We start from the raw sequence: 17591 nt of genomic DNA, 5'->3' as shown, positions 1-17591 counted from the left end.
CATGTACCTGTGTTAACACAAATATTTGTAAACAAACATCTTTTAAAATTTGTTGGTTAATCTTCCTTAAGACTGGCCACCAAATATTATATGTAGCATCACATTGTTATAACTAGAATTTAAAAAAATACGAAATTTAAATATCGAACAATTGCAGTGTCTACAACTGCCATGTTGTAATGCAATCGTATTGTTTGTAGCGAAAACAAGTAATCAAGTTGAGCTTGTATACTGAGAAACAATCAATAACATTATCTATTCAACACGCAAATCGGATTGGCATCGCTCTTTCGCCAGAGGATCCCAACGATACTTCACTCCCTTGAGATAACAAGAATATTCTAGTATCCATCTGGTACGCAGCTACAAGTACATACGTATTATAATTGTTGTATAGTCATTTCATAATACAAAGATTACAGACACACATATACATGAATGCACACATGTATACGTATAATAAAATTGCAGGCTCTGTTTGGTAATTTATACACAGTACACCACATAATTTTTTTGCAATTTTTGTCAGTCTGTTTGCTCCGACGAATCTCTGGAACGGTTGGACCGATTTTGAAGGGACTCTCTGGCAGAAAATTGATATAATATGGGGTAACTTAAGCTAAAACAATAACTTTTTTGGTAAAATCAAACGCGCATGAAGACGCGTGCATAGCTAATTAGAATAATTTTGTTCAAAAGCATTTTCTAATTATTTCTTTATTTATATGTAAATTTTGTATTTTAATAAATTATACATAAATATTTTTTTCAACTAGGCAAGTGATTCCTCTCACTTGGGGATGGGTTGTTACTTTTTTTAATTAACATTTAAAAAGACAATTATTGATTGTCTGTCTAGGTAGACTACTAGAGATTAAGGCTAAGAACTCACGGAGCGGTTTTCACCCGCACCCGCCGCGGGTGCGGGCCCGCAGCTTCTGTAGAATGCAGATATATGTGTAAAAAATTAAAGCACATTTCACGACGCGTTTTACGCCCGCGGTGTGCGCGGTTGTTTGCGGGTCCCGCTGCACTGGCGGTTCATCTTCTACCGGCGGGCGCGGGTCGCGGTCCCGCAGCCGCGGCGATTTGCACCCGCGCGCTCTGCGGTCGGTTGGCGGGCGACCGCGTTGGCAGCGGGGGGGAAATCGCGCCATTTTGCTGGTAGGCAGTGATAACTCCTTGTTCCGTAGTGACGCGTTCAAGCACGCACGCGCACGTTTGTCAACAAAATGGATACTGATATTGAAGTCGATCTACTAATTACTTTGGTTCAAGATAGGCCAGTTATATGGGATAAGAGCTTAGAAGAATATAAGTACAAAAACTTGACACTCAAAGCATGGGAAGAAATCTGCGGTATTTTAAATAAAGATTTTGAAAATTTGGATGAGACAAATAAAAAAAAATATGGTTAGTATTATATAAGTTTATTTTTAACCTACAATAATAATTAATAATTGAGCTGTGTAGTAGCGGGTCGTAAAAAGAATAATAATTAACGTTATTAAATTTTTGACAATTGCCAGCTTAAAGCTCCGCTGTCACTCATAAAATATTGTTGAAAAATATCTCTTATGTTGTTGGCTTGTCTTCCACTGCGTATTGATGGAGGTGTTTGTATACTCTCAAGATTATGAGTAAAATCTTCTTCTCTAATGTGATGGCCGTCTCGTTTTCGTACAAAATTGTGAAGTATGCAACATGCCTTCACAATATTAATTGATAAAGGTATTGATACATCCAATGCACGATTTAAAATTCGCCATTTGTTTGATAAAATGCCAAATGCACATTCTACGTATCTTCGTGCTCTCGATAGGCGATAATTAAATACCCTTTTTTGTACACTCAAAAATTGACCACCATAAGGTCTCATAATGTGTTGATGCAAACCAAATGCCTCATCGGCTACGAATACATACGGGACAGGTGGCAAAGTAGATCCGGGTAGTATTTTTTCATTAGGTAGTTTGATAGAATTGCTATTAAGCGCATTGCAAAAAGTAGTATTTTTAAAAATGGTTGAATCAGCATTACTTCCCGGGGCTCCAATGTCTACAAAAACGAAGCAGTAATCCGCATCAACTACGGCCATTAATACAAATGAAAAAAAATCCTTATAATTGTAGTAAATTGAAGCACTGTTATCTGGTTTAGTTATTCTTATATGTTTGCCGTCTATTGCTCCGACACAGTGGGGAAAATTTGCGTACTTGTAAAATTTTTGGCTGATTTCTTCTAAAAGTTCTGTAGTGATTACCGGAAAACATTCAGACATTAACACCTCCCATAATTTTTCACATGTCGTTCTTATAATTGCTGATATAGTTGTGTGCCCAATTCTGAATATGTAGTGCAAATCGTGCATTGAAGTCCCACTTGCTAGGTATCTGAAATAAATAAATTTACTTAATTACGTATATTTTTTTTTAGGTAACATGATTATAAAAAAATGGAAAAATATTAAAGATTGCTGGATGAAAACAAACAAAAAAGTTGAAACGGAAACAAAATCTGGATCGGGAGCTAAAAAAACTAAAAAGTACATTTATGATGATCAGTTACAGTTTTTGAAGAAAAATATACCTATTGAAAATACCTCCTCAACCTTAACGAGCGATGCTACAACTGAACAAACTACTACTACTACTAACACTACTACTACTGTTGCATCAACATCAGAAGCTTTTGCTACGCCTATCACCTCAGTATCTTCTCAAACTGGTGTTAAAAGAAAAAGAAAAGACGACGCCGACAAAGCATTAATAGAGATGTTGTCTCAACGCGAAGATAGACATTTGTCATTTTTTCGAGGAATACTGCCTTCATTGCAAAATTTTGATGAAGCAAAAACAAGACGATTTCAAATAGCAGTTCTACAAATTATTGATAATCTTGATAATAATCTTCCAGCATTTTCTTATCAATATCCACCATATAATTACAGTCAAGAAAATATCGGCAGTCAAGAAAATATCGGCTATCGTACCTATTCTACTTCTGAAAGCAATACCCAAAGTCCACAAAATATTCCATCAGTTTCTTCAGTCAATACTAATTTGTCAGATGATGTGTATTTTCAATAAAAAAAATTTTTAAATATTACCACTAGTTTCATTAACACCTGACGCAAAAAGTATATAAGTATGTTGTATCCGTTGTCTGGTATCTATAGTATAAGCCTCGTGCTTAGTTTGGGACTAGATGGCGCTGTGTAAAGATTTCCAAGAACAACATTTATGTGTGTGTGTGTGCGTGTGTGAGTGCGTATGTGCGTGCGTGCGTGCGAGTTGTTAAAAGAAACTTACATACCTTAATGTGACTGCCAACATTTCCTCTGGTGATATGGGATCTCGCATATTAGTATGTTGTTTTTGAAGAGCAGTTTCTGTTTTTTTTTTAAGTTCTAAATAACTACTTATGGACATTCGGAAATAATTAAAGAACTTCTCCTCATCCTTCTTTAACTCATTAATAAGAGTAACAAATAATCCATAACGATTTCTTTCCGCAATTAGTGGATGTATCCAGAATCTTTTAGGCCTTCTTTTTTTAATTCTTCTGTGAAGTAAATATAACGCAACAGCTCGTTTCTGGTGTGTATCCATGACGGTCTGGAACTGAACTGATCGTTTAACCGCCCGTCTTGCAACCGCCCGTCCTGCGATAATCAACCGCTACGTTTGCGGGTGATAATCGCAACCGCGGCGGCTGCGTTATCGCACAAAACTGCGGTCTCGTGAGTTTTGAAAATAAACTCCATTCCGCCACCGCGGCGGGCGCGGGCTGAAAACCGCTCCGTGAGTTCTTAGCGTAAAACGCATAACATAGTACACGCTCACCAATATATAAGTGTGACGTCAAGCGTAGCTGTCACGCACACAAAGATAATAAAGATAGCTCAATTTTGTTTTAGTTCTTTTGTTTAACACTGTATATAAATATTCTAAGAAACATGTACACCCTTCATTACATACGTAAATGGTATATTTAAAAAGTATAACAGTTAATTATGCTTACAATATTATATACGTATACAATTTACGTGTGCCTAAACCTAAAAAAAAAATCAGTTATCTGTACGAATACAACGCATTTACATTATTTATCTACTGTTATCTATCTATCTATTTTTAAAACAGATCACCGTTTTTCACAGACAGCGTTCGAAATATAAAAAATAAATATATTTTTTAAATTGTATACTATGCTTGCCTTTTCGTGCCAGCATTTTCAGCACATAAACATTTTTATAATTAATGTTTGAGCATTTTACACACAATTCTTCAACGAGTTTAAGCAACAATAATTCATACTAAGAAAAGGTTGAATAATGTCAATCGTTCGAATGTTTTTTTTTTTGGCTCGTTTGCGCATAGCTATTGCGGATTAACAGCCTTACCTCAACCTCCAGACAGTGAAGCGTGGAAATTAACTTGAGTATTCTTTGGTCACGTTAAAAAAAGGTTGCTCGGCAGGTCTGTTACCTGAACTTGGCTTGACAAGCTACTGCGTGTCTAGATATTTTCGCAATCCACATATATTTTAAATAAAATACAATATAACACATTTTTCAAATTTTAAATTATTTGCATTATATATTAACACTAACAAATCTGCAAATTATTAAGGCGTTTTCATAACAAGTTCAGTAAGATTAATTAATAATATACCAAGCTGTGTTACTTTCCATCTTGATTTTTATAGTACCTCGATATTTCTTTTTATTTCCTGGAAAATGTATTAATTCCGCTGAGACACGCTGAGAATAAACAAAAGCATAAAATATACAATATCCAAGAGGATACTGCAAGAAATGGCTGAAATTGTATACAGATGTAAGGGAAATTTCATTTATATCTTCTAGAATTATTATGACATATGCGCCAATTGTAAAAATTGTAATAAAAGCAGAGAGATAAATTACAATGTAACTGCGTGTAATAGAAAACAGACTCGTTTCTAAATTTTCGTTTTCCTGTGCATTCAACACCGATCGTGTAATTATATTTAACTTTTAGTGTTTTTATGATATGGCAATTTCTGTGCAAAATTTTACTTGTCAAAGATACATTTTTTAAGGAAGGAAAGGAATAGAATGAGGAATTAGAATGTGCCCGATTATTTAAAGACCTATTAAATTTTCAATTTACCATTATATTTATATATAATTACTTTTAAGCTTATCACTTGTGTTTGGATTGGGAACGACATAAAACCAAGTAATTAGGTTCGATCCTGCGACTTTCTACATCGCCATAAATAAAAAAAAAATTAAATATATAAATCTTAGTGCTTTAAAGTATGTAGTACTATATATCTCCATACTAATATTATATATTATGCTAAAGTATCCCTGTTTGTGTTACTCGCTTTCACGGCAAAATTATTGGACTGATTGAAATGAAATTTTAGTACACAAACAATCTAGAGCCTGAGAAAGGACAAAGAGTACTTTTTTGGAAATAATGAGTTACGACCTCTTTGTATACCATTCATCAACGTAATATTTTAAGTTAGTTTATATATAAACCCTTTTTCTGTACGACGACGGGTTGGCTAGGCAGTATATATATAAAAAGCCTTTGTTTAAATTCTAATACATATGATATTAGATATTTCGATTACTATTCGAAAATATACCAATATATGGTAAACTTTTAGTGGTAATAACACGTTAGTTATTGGTATTCCTCCCATCTATCGAATTTTACCCAAAGTTTTTCATATTACTACCCCTAAATTTATTATTGAGCATATTTTTCCCAAGGGCACGCTTTGTACAGTTGTTATATTATTTGTTAAGCGCGGATATCATTGAATAATCCTTTTTATATAATTGCGTATAAGCTGTTTCAAAGGATAACTGGAGTCTAGTGAAGAATATCATGTAACAGTTATTTCTGATAACAATATCACAATAATGGCATTTTGTAAGAAATGTTCAAGGGAAAATAGCGCTTATGTACATTATAAGGTCTAAGTTCAAGCTTCAAAGTCACGTGCACTATTTTGCAATAATTGACGTGAAAGCTGTTACCTGTGCTGATAATAACACTCATTCAGCCTTCAAACTATGTAACAATAACACAATGCGCTAATGTTTTCCGTTAGAATACGTAATAAGCTTACCCAAATGGGTTTCAACGATGTACTTTAATGTATTTTCTCTACGAAAATTCACCTGTATTAATGATAGTCCCGAAATCATCAGAACTATAATTTAATTTTGTATTTTCAATAAAACTGATATAACTTTTGGTTTAAACATCGGGTATAATAATAAGATAATAAGACATACGTCAATAATCATCATAATTAAGTGATAGATGCTCTCCAGCATACGAACCATCTGAAGTGGAAATAGGCTGGTCACTTGACAAGATCGACTGATGGAAGATGGACAAAATTGGTCAAAAATTGGACCGGTCTTTGGCTAACCAGAGGACACTCTAAAGAAAGATGGGTAGATGAAATAAAAAAGCTTTATTATTATTATTATATAACAACTCTAATTTACTAAATACTTTAATCTATGTAGAACATACGATGATTAATGTTCTATATATTTGAATTGGTAACGATCGGTGCCAATAGATTTTGATCCGATTAAAACAGAACGCTCGGATTTAGTATGCATATAAGATAATTATACTAAGCTTTCAGATTTGGTATTATAATACTACTGCACTTCATTTAAGTGGTATACAGCAACAATATTAGCAATAATATTTCTTAGATATATAGACAGAATACTTAATCTTTTCAATGTTCTTTGTTTAAAATCTATTTAATCCCCTCTGAGTTTTCCTATACTTTATTTGTATTTGGAATTCATCTCGTGGTCGTTGAGGAAACCTACATGATTGGTAAAAATCTCTAATATGCTACAAAGTACCAATCTACCAGCTTTCAGGTATAATCTTCGAACCCCCCCCCCCCTTTTAAAAGAATTTAGCTCCCTTTACGAAAATTTTCGATTTTAATTTTTATAAAAGTAAAGTAAAGTAACAGCCTGTAAATTTCCCACTGCTGGGATAGGGCCTCTTTCATTAAGGAGATGGTTAAGAACATATTCCACCACGCTGTTCCAATGAGGGTTTGGTGGAATGCACATGTAGCAGAATTTCGAAGAAATTAGACACATGCAGGTTTCCTCACGATGTTTTCCTTTACCGCCGAGCTCGAGATGATTTATAAACACAAATTAAGCACATAATATATATGGGTTTGGCCATCTCAGCTCCGCAGCTTTAATTTTTATATACGTTGTATATTATTTTTATGTATATTGATATATAACGCTACTGCGAAGGGTACACAAATTCAATTACATAGGACACCTATTGACCTCTGATCTTAGGGACGATGATGACATAGAACGAGAGCAAAGGGCTCTGGAAGTAATGGCTAATGTGATAGCCCGCAGGTTTGCATCTAGCTCTTAAAATGTTAAAACTGGTCTGTTCAAATTATTCTGTACATTTTCCTACTCGCGATTATAGTGCATCGGGAATGTTTGCGGAATATCGAGTCGATTGTTTTAAAAAAAAATCAAAATCAAAATATCGACGTTGCTCCTACAAAAGTAGCTATGTGTTTTTTTTTCGTATTTTTCGATTGCTGTGACGTTTTAATCGTTATTTCCATGTACGAATGTCGCATAGCTAAATTTGTAGACTTTTAAAATATAGAAGTAATGACATAACTGTTTTACAGTTCGTGCGTATTAAAATAACCATTAAACCGGTGTAACAATCGAAAAATATAAAAAAAAAAAACACTTAGCGACTTTTGTAGGAGAAACGACGATATACTTTACTCGAGTAGAATTTTACAAGCACTTTTAAATCGTCATTTAAGAACTATATTAAGCAAGCTTACGAGGCGTAAAAAATTGCGTACGATGTGTAAAGTCAGTGGCAGCACCAACAGCATACTTAGCATGATCGCCAATAGAATTGACTGCTTGTATATCAATCAATGTAAAATCTTAACGGAATGGCGCAGCAGTGATTAATAACAGATGTTGAACCTCAAAAAAAAAATCAAAATTAATTGTCCAGTTCTATGATCTTCATAGCTCTACATTTTGAACCTTCGACTAATTTTATCAATGAATCTGTTGAAATGAAGGTAATAATATGATTACGTTCGCGTCGTCTTTTCGTTTAGTCCAGTTCGCCGCTTCATTAGGCACTCCTCTTGTGCTGATTACTTGGTATTTGGTTTAACCGAACGAATTTCGTTCACGTCCTTTGTAATTAAATTTAGTTTACCAGAAGTGTACACGTCGATAAGAGATTTCGAGGCAGATCTATTATTCATGATGTTATTAACTCTTCGCTCAACAGTGAATAGTGCTCAGATTTCATAGTTCTGAAAAGGTTCGAGGTTTAAATATATTTGTAGAAAATGCTCAAATTTCAACTTTAAAGTGTATTTATCCTACGCTTTGTGGTTTAGTTCATTGTATGGAAACCTACCTGTGGTGTTTTTAGCTGCGTATTATTCTCTTTAATATGAAAATTTCTGCCAATAACTTTAACACGTTTTAGCTTGATTGAAAATATATAAGCCAACATATAATGTATGAAATTTCTTATTTGTTTTATTTCAGCAAAGTAAAGTAAAGTAACAGCCTGTAAATTTCCCACTGCTGAGATAAGGCCTCCTCTATCATTAAAGAGAGGGTTTGGAACATATTCTACTACGCTGTTCCAATGCGGGTTGGTGGAATGCATATGTGGCAGAATTTCGATGAAATTAGACACATGCAGGTTTCCTCACGATGTTTTCCTTCACCGCCGAGCACGATATGAATTATAAACACAAATTAAGCACATATATATATAGCGGTGCTTGCCTGGGTTTGACCTGCAATCATCGGTTAAGATGCACGCGTTCTAGCCACTGGGTCATCTCAGCTGTTTTATTTCATAAAGTTTATATTAGATAAGGTCCGAATTCACTTGAAATATAAAGAACATTAGCCACAGACATACAGAAAACGTAATACAACCTATTAACGCTTCTCTGGTCAGACAGACAGACCGACAGATTGTCTATCTGTCTATCTTTCAGACATTCGTGGTTATAATATGAAACTATATAATAGATTATACTCGTTGACATAGATATTATGAATCAGTAAATAAGATCATAAATTAAAACATTTTGTAGAATCTAGTGAAAAGGTAAGTATTTCAATGCTCTTTACGGCTACATTTATGCCTAACTTCAACGAAATAACTTCTATACATAATGATGAAACTATATAAAAAAAAGAACATCGCTTCATTTTTAATTTTACATAAATCTGTTGCACTTAGAGTTATTCAAATCTCTTTTCAAACATAAAACCGCGCTTTAATTTTATATTAAATTTATGAAACATTTATTGAAATAACGCACTGATTTAATAACGAACACTGGTTGTGTTGTAACAATGTTTTTCTTACTACCCACTGCTGGGCAAAGCTACGCTACTGGTTAATGTATATTTATGTTGTATCATGAGACCAACGAGGCAATATAAAAACAGGATTTGAACATAAAAACAAAAGCTATCACAAAATTGATACACACACAATATTTTATTCAAAGAAGGAATAAACATATACAAATATTGGATTTAAGTTTCCATGCGTTTTGCTGACAATACAGCAATACAGTTAGTATTGTTCACCACTATGAGTTGGTAATTAATATATGTTTATCTGTAATACATAACACTATTACGTATATCCAAATTAATTTCATTTTCAAAGTCTATTTTCAAAACATCATTTTTTGCATATCCTTAGTATCATAAATTATTTCAGTTCTCAATCAATGCTTAAATACGGTATAAAATGTTGTTTATTTGACTTTTGCCCTCTTATTGGTTGGAATACTAATTCCAAATTTAAATAACGGCGGCAAAATAAAAAAAATTAACACTAGTTTTGTTTTATATTCGACTAGCGACCCGTACCGTCTTCGCACGGATGCAATGCTGATACTAAATAGTTTGAATACTACTACTATTTTACAAAAATTTGTTTATTTACGACATAACATTAAAAACTTCTAAAATGATCAGTGTCTTTTCTCTCGAAATCTTCCTCTCGAATCACTCTATCTATAAACCCCATCAAAGTTCACTTGGTGGTAGGGCTTTGTGCAAGCCCATCTGGGTAGGTACCACCCACCAGTTATTCTATCGCCAAATAACAGTACTCAGTATTCTTGTGTTCCGGCTTAAATGGTGAGTGAGCCAGTGTAACTACAAGCACAAGGGACATAGCATCTTAGTTCCCAAGGTTGTTGGCACATTGACGATATAAGGAATAGTTAATATTTCTTACAGCGTCATTGTCTATGGGTGATGGTGACCACTTACCATCAGGTAGCCCATATGCTCGTCCGGCAACCTATACCATAAAAAAGTCCGTTGTGTAATTTCAAAGATCTAAGCGTACATAGGGACACACAGCGATAAGTGTTTTATACTATGTAATAATAATAACATAATCTTAATTATAAAAATAGAAAATAAATAGATTACTTAGAAAATGATAAGGTATTCCTTTGATCATATCCACAGTCTACAGCTTATGAAACAAAACAGTGACAAATAATAGAGAATAACTATGTCTCCCAGAGAATGTAATAAAAGCGGGTTGAACAAATGACTCTCTTCGACGCTTGACAAAGGCATAAATACTCATACATCTCCTTATATAATATATAAAAATTGGATATTGCGACCGTAAGTGCTTTTATTGCGTCGTCATATTAAAATTTGCAGTTCATGAAGTTATATGACACTGTTTAATTATTTTTTGTGTAAATTAAATGCCCGGTATAGTATCATAATAGACACTTGTTTTTTAATAATCAGTCCGTATTTATAGTTGTGCTGATAGGCAATGTGCCAGCTGAAGGTACCACCACCGCTCGTGGACGAACAGGACTACAACAATACTAAGTATTACTGGTTGGTGGTAGAAAATACGATGAGTAGGTGGTACTTAACTTGCACAAATCCCTACCACTTCTAAGAGTCAGAAATTTTATATAACACAATAAATACGGAGCCAAGTGGTGTTCCGACCCGTACTTTACCGCACAGGGTTATTTGTAAAACATTAATGGCCTCGCAGGATCATATTACTAAGATGAAAGCGACTACTTTTGTTTTACGACGCTTTATAAAACCTAATAGTTTTTCCAAAAATAATGTTTATTTTGTCTTCTCTGACACTACTTAAGTCTTTAGTAGTGAATAATTAGTAATCAATTCATGCTTGTTTTGATTCACAATAATCATTTGACTACCTACATAATATCGATCAGAAATAAATTTTATCATATATGATATAATATATGTATAACAATGCTATACATTTAATTAATTCATTGTTTGAATGTAGTTTGTATGTATAAATCTTTGGTACTAATGATGGATTTTTTCAAATGTTAGGAAGCCTCATTGTTCCTGAGTATTATAAATTATACCGTAGCATTTATAATTAAATAAATAATGCTAGCTTACATATAATTCAATACTATTTTTTATAATTGCCGTTAAATAAAAAGAAACGTGGACTGTCATATTTCTTGTTGTGTATAACTGTTACAATTTAATAAAAGTTTCCATTGCTGGCTACGTTTGTACTTGCACTGAGTTCAATTTATCATTAGCAGACATGTAACTAACGGTGCGCTTGACATATTTTCTTATACGTCTGCGGTAAAGGGAGCATCCGCAAACCAATGCTGTTTTCAGCTATATTGAACTAACACATTTTGCAGAGATAATTTATATTGAATTTAAAATGTTAGTAACGTTTTTCCTAACAATTTATATTTAATAGAAATTAATGAATACATATATGTCAGAATTTCTATTAAATTTGACACTTGTATGTTTCCTCACGATGTTTTACTTCACTGCCGAGAACTAGATAAATTATAAATACAATTTAAACACATGAATATTCAGTGGTGCTTGCCTAGGTTTGAAACCGCAATCATCGGTTAAGATGCACGCGTTCTAACCATTGAGCCAATTTTGTATGAAACTAACTTGAGCTCCAAGAAAGACGTAGGCTAACCTAACATATGACAACCAACCCCTAAAACGCGAGCGAAATCTCGGGCGATAACTAGTCTATAATATATGTTATTAAACAAGTAATTTATCGTTAAAACTACAATACAGAACAAAATACGTTATATATCAAAATGTAATTTACACTTGGCTGTATTGATTGAACATCCAACCGCTGTCGCGTCGTAATTCGTTTTCAACCTTTAAAATGTTTGTTCTAGAAAATTCTATTTCTCAGCAACAAGATGTATCTTTCTTAGAACTATAAAGCTACATAGAAGTAATACTCTGGACAGTTTTTAATTTGCTTATTAAGTGTACTTATCAAGTATCCATAAAAACTATAATTACAAGCGAATCTGTACAAAATTCGTATAGAAATCAATATTCAATTAATCAATCAATGATCAATCATTGAATCAATCAATTTGCATAATATGTTTTGTAAAAGATATAGAACAAAAAAAAATAATGTTTCGCATATTTATACTATTTTATATGTGTGTCTGTCATTGAACACCGAAATGCTAAGAATTTTTTTTTGTGTGTCTTTGAAAGGGTAGAAATGGTTTTAATTGAACCTACTAGGCGATGTTATTGGTTTCCAGTAAATTGATTTTTCCTAACAAAACATTTTTTTTTTATTATAGAACTTAGTCATCATTTTGACTATATCGCGCTGTACTGTAATAATAATAATAATAATAATAAATAAATATGAGACAACATCACATACATTACTCTGATCCCAATGTAAGTAGCTGAGGCACTTGTGTTATGGTAATCAGCAGTAACGACGGTACCACAAACACCCAGACCCGAGACAACATAGAAAACTAATGGTAATCTACATCGACTAGGCCAGGAATCGAACCCGGGACCTCAGAGTGGCGTACCCTTGAAAACCGGTGTACACACCACTCGACCATCGAGGTCGTCAGGTGTAAGCAGTTAACATTAATTTATTTTCTTAATTTTAGAATATTTATAACTAATTTATACAATTTTTTTGCTTCATATGATGTAGGAAATGCTAAAAAGCTTATACAGTGCGCAATAGTTAAAATAATGCCCAAATCAACCTCAAATCCTGTCTTAGGGACTCGCTCCGGCCGCATTCCAATAGAATATGGTAAATATCTTCGATTACACCGTATTCGGTGTAATTTGGGGAATTCACTTTCTTCATTAAGAAAGCAAAGCAGTTTATTGGAAGGTGGCCGGAACGGAGTCTTAAAGCAACAATAAGATCACGGCGACTCAAATCACAATTATCAATCCACGGTATATTTAAGGGCTGAGGTTGCATCGTTCTGTACCATATACCTTTTTCTTTTGAACGTTCATCAAAGTACTCTTTCCATAAAAATGAACATTTTTCTTTTAGTTTCCAAATTACATCAGAGAAATATGAGTCTAACGAAATCTTAACACCCTCCACACAAGCTTGCTTCGCAAAATTATCTACCATCTCATTGCCAGTTATTCCCACATGAGATGGTATCCATTGAATTCCTAACAAAACATAATGCTTATATAATCAAGGTAAAACCGGAACAAGCGGCTAGTATTTTAAGTAAAATAAAGTAACATGTACATTTCCCACTGCTGAGGGATAAGGCCTGCTCTTCCATTATGGAGAGGCTTTGGATCATATTCCACCACGCTGTTCAAATGCGGGTTGGTGGAATGCACATGTGGCAGAATTTCGATGAAATTAGACACATGCAGGTTTCCTAACCATGTTTTCCTTTACCGCCGAGGACGAGATGAATTATAAATTCAAATTAAGCACATATATGTAGTGTTGTTGACCTGGGCTTGAACCCGAAATCATCGTTTAGGATGCACGCGTTGTAACCACTGGGCCAACTCAGCTCAGCTAGTATTTCAGGGGTCGGTCCTCGGCCCAATTCTATGGAACGTCGGTTTCGACTGGCTCCTGCGGGCTCCCGTCCTTCCCGGGATGGGGGTGTTATGTTATGCTGACGACACTCTCGTCACGGCGATTGGACGGGACTTCCGGGAGGCGGCTCGCCTTGCCGAAGTCGGAACGGCTCTCACCGTGGACCGCATGGGAATGCTGGGCTTGAGGGTCTCCATATCCAAAACGGAGGCCCTCCTCTTTCACGGCCCACGAAAAGGACCCCCACGAGGGGCGAGTATCACCGTCCAGGGGACGGTTATCAAGGTGCAGGCCCAGATGAAGTATCTGGGCCTGATCCTGGACGGACGATGGAGCTTCGGGCAGCATTTTGTTCATCTCGGCCCAAGGCTCATCAACGCCGCTGCCGCTCTTGGTCGCCTCCTTCCGAATGTGGGAGGGCCGGGGTCGCTATGCCGGCGTCTTTATTCCGGCGTAGTGAGGTCGATGGCGCTGTACGGTGCCCCGATCTGGATAGACGCCCTCACCGCTAAAAATCGGGCTCTGCTGCGAAAGCCGCAGCGGGTCATAGCGGTGAGAGGCATCAGAGGGTACCGTACGGTGTCGTGGACTGCGGCGACACTTCTCGCGGGCGATCCGCCCTGGGAGCTCCAGGCGGAGGTGCTCGCGGAAGTGTACCGGTTCCGGGTCGAGGCGAGGGACCGCGGCGAACGTCCAGGGTCGGCGGAGATCGGGCGGATCAGGGCTCTAGCCCAGCAAGCCCTGATCGCCCGATGGCAGGAGGATCTGGGGACTCCCACGGCGGGCCTAGCGACAGTGGAGGCGATCCGTCCCCACTTGAGTCGCTGGGTCGAGAGGAAGCACGGCACACTGTCGTATAGAATGACGCAGGTACTTACCGGACACGGATGCTTCGGTAAGTACCTGCACGGGATAGCGCGGCGGGAGGAGTCACCCTCCTGTCACGAGTGTGGTGCGCCAGTGGACACGGCGTACCACACCCTGTACGAGTGTGCTGCGTGGGGGCCCCAGAGGCACATCCTTGCGGCGACTATGGGCGGAGACCTCTCGCTACCGAGCGTTATCAACACCATGCTCGGTAGCGAGGTGTGCTGGTCAGAGATGCGCTCCTTCTGCGAAAGTGTCATGTCGCAGAAGGAAGCAGCGGAGCGGGAGCGGGAAAAAAATGCCGCCGCTGACTCGCTCCGCAGAAGACGACCGGGGAGAAGGAAAAGGCGCTACGCGCCGTAGGGACCAGGGGGGGTCCCAATACCCTGGGAATCCCCCCTAGCTGTTGAAGGCCCGTATAAGCGGGCCGACCGTCAGGGCGTCACGGTAGCATGCGTAAGCGATCCCGTGGCGTCCGCCGAAAGACGGAGAGGGTACCGCTGGTTTTTTAGTGGGTAAACCCGGTGTGCTTGGGCGCACTCGGCGTTCAGGGCTCCGGGGAGTCCCACACACCCCCCCACTTTCCATCACGTGGGGGAAGCGCGCAAAGCGTTTTTCCAGCGTAATAAAAAAAAATAAATAAATAAAAAAAAAAAAAAAAAAAGCTCAGCTAGTATTTATAATATTTTAATTGCACATCATCATTCCAAACTTAATTAAAGTTAAACGTAGTTAAAAATATACTATTATTAAAATATGAACAGCGCGGTATTGTGTTTTAGTACGATGTTATATTAACCAGCGCTGCAGAAGAGAATATTTTACAAGAGTATTTTTATAAGTTGCATCTCTTATAAAACTTATGTATTTAGCAGACAGTATTGTTATTTTTAACTCTATCTACAAAAGTTTATATTGTTCTTCTGTTTTACTAATTACACTTTTTACAGAAAAAGAAATGTTTTGTTGTATACCCAATTAAAACATTACTTGTCTGTATATTGTGTTTTAAATACACTGATATTTCTGAATAATATACAGAAATACACAGATATTTCTGAATTTCTGAATACTCTTTTCTGTTTTCGATATATCGATATGAAATGATATTTATTTGAATTTAATTTGTTTTCTTGTTGGGCTGTTGTGTTACATAGTTTAAATTTGTTTAAATATTATTAAAACATATTGTTTATTATTATTAAAAATAATTACTTTACTTTATAATTTTGTGATTGTTATGTGCAAGAGTACTAGACTGTTAATATAACTGTTGTGAGCATGCCTCGTACATACTTAGGAATGCAATCTAGCTCAAAATTGTGGAAGTCTGTATTTATTAGTTTAAATTCTTTTTTTTCTTACGGATTACGTTGGTGAACGAGCATATGGGCCACCTGACGGTAAGTGATCACCATCACCCATAGACAATGACGTTGTAAGAAATATTAACTATTCTTTACATCGTCAATGTGCCACCAACCTTGGGAACTAAGATGCTATGTCCTTGTGCCTGTAGTTACACTGGCTCACTCACCCTTCAAACGAGAACACAACAATACTGAATACTGTTGTTTAGCGGTAGAATATCTGATGAGTGGGTGGTACCTACTCAGGCGGGCTTGTACAAAGCCCTACCACCAAATTCTGATTGTATTCTGTCTGTGTACCTATGAATATATACATAAAGACACAATGAAATAAATTAACAGCTTGAGAGTAATTATACATTCATTAATTCATTATACGACTAGCAAAAACATTGCTTTTAAAAATCAATATTATTGAAATAAACTGAAATAAAAATTGTATTAGAAAGAGACAGGGAGATAGAGAGAAAGAGACGCTAGCTTGTCGCTTATTCCTTGAGTAACATTGATGTCGGTTCACTCTGCACCCCAGTCTTTTTCCGCGTTTGATAAGAATGTATTTAGTACCCTATAGTACTTTCAGTATACTTGATTACGTCTATGTAAAACTCCATGATAATCAGTTGAGCTAAAGGAGCTGAGATGGCCCCGTGATTAGAACGCGTGCATCTTAACCGATGAGTTCGGATTCAAACCCAGGCAAATACCACTATATATATGTGCTTAATTTGTATTATAATTCATCTCGTGCTCGGCGGTGAAGGAAAACATCGTGAGGAAACCTGCATGCGTCAAATTTCATTGGAATTTTGCCACATGTGCATTCCACCAACCCGCATTGGAACAGCGTGGTGGAATATGTTCCAAACCCTCCCTTCATGGGAGAGGAAGCCTTAGCCTAGCAGTGGGAAATTTACAGGCTATTACTGTACTCAGTTGAGTAGTTAAGGCGTGAAAGGGGAACAAACAAACTTCCATAACTCCTAAGGATTTATCGTATTTCTTTTAAAGTCTATTTTTTAATGACTACAAAATATTAATTAATTTATTTATAAAATACTTAAATTTCTTTTATTATTTATTAAAAATACATCCTGAAAATAAAATAGTTAAATCGAATTGTATTTTGTTGTTTTTATAACTGAAATCGTATCAAAATTAATCATGACGAAAATGTAAACGAATGCTTTATTAACAAAGCTTTATGAATAAAATTATCCTATATTAAATTTTATAGTTTAAATTTTTTTAAAAAATAAAGAATAACTTTATTAAACCATTTTAATAAAGTTTACCTGACCTACTGCTCGATTACCACCTATCGCATAAAAAAAAATTCCGATCCCAA

General features: G+C 35.9%; 2 protein-coding genes across 2 annotated transcripts in view; one reads left to right on the top strand and one right to left on the bottom strand.

Moving 5' to 3' along the window:
• Nucleotides 1-17591, top strand: part of LOC124538624 — a 560620-nt gene that overhangs the window by 316445 nt on the left and 226584 nt on the right. The gene's annotated exons all lie outside the window — the stretch shown is intronic.
• LOC124538623 (protein ALP1-like) lies at nucleotides 893-3821 on the bottom strand. The gene is made up of 2 exons (XM_047115739.1): nucleotides 3316-3821; nucleotides 893-2393 (listed from the first exon to the last, which is right to left on the bottom strand). The coding sequence occupies exons 1-2, from the start codon at nucleotides 3609-3611 to the stop codon at nucleotides 1508-1510; spliced, it is 1182 nt and encodes a 393-aa protein (XP_046971695.1). The 5' UTR covers nucleotides 3612-3821; the 3' UTR covers nucleotides 893-1507.

Source organism: Vanessa cardui, chromosome 20 (assembly GCF_905220365.1).
Source record: "Vanessa cardui chromosome 20, ilVanCard2.1, whole genome shotgun sequence".
NCBI classification, from domain to species: domain Eukaryota; kingdom Metazoa; phylum Arthropoda; class Insecta; order Lepidoptera; family Nymphalidae; genus Vanessa; species Vanessa cardui.
Note: the sequence above shows the minus strand (reverse complement) of the source record. Positions and strands in the feature narration are given on the sequence as shown.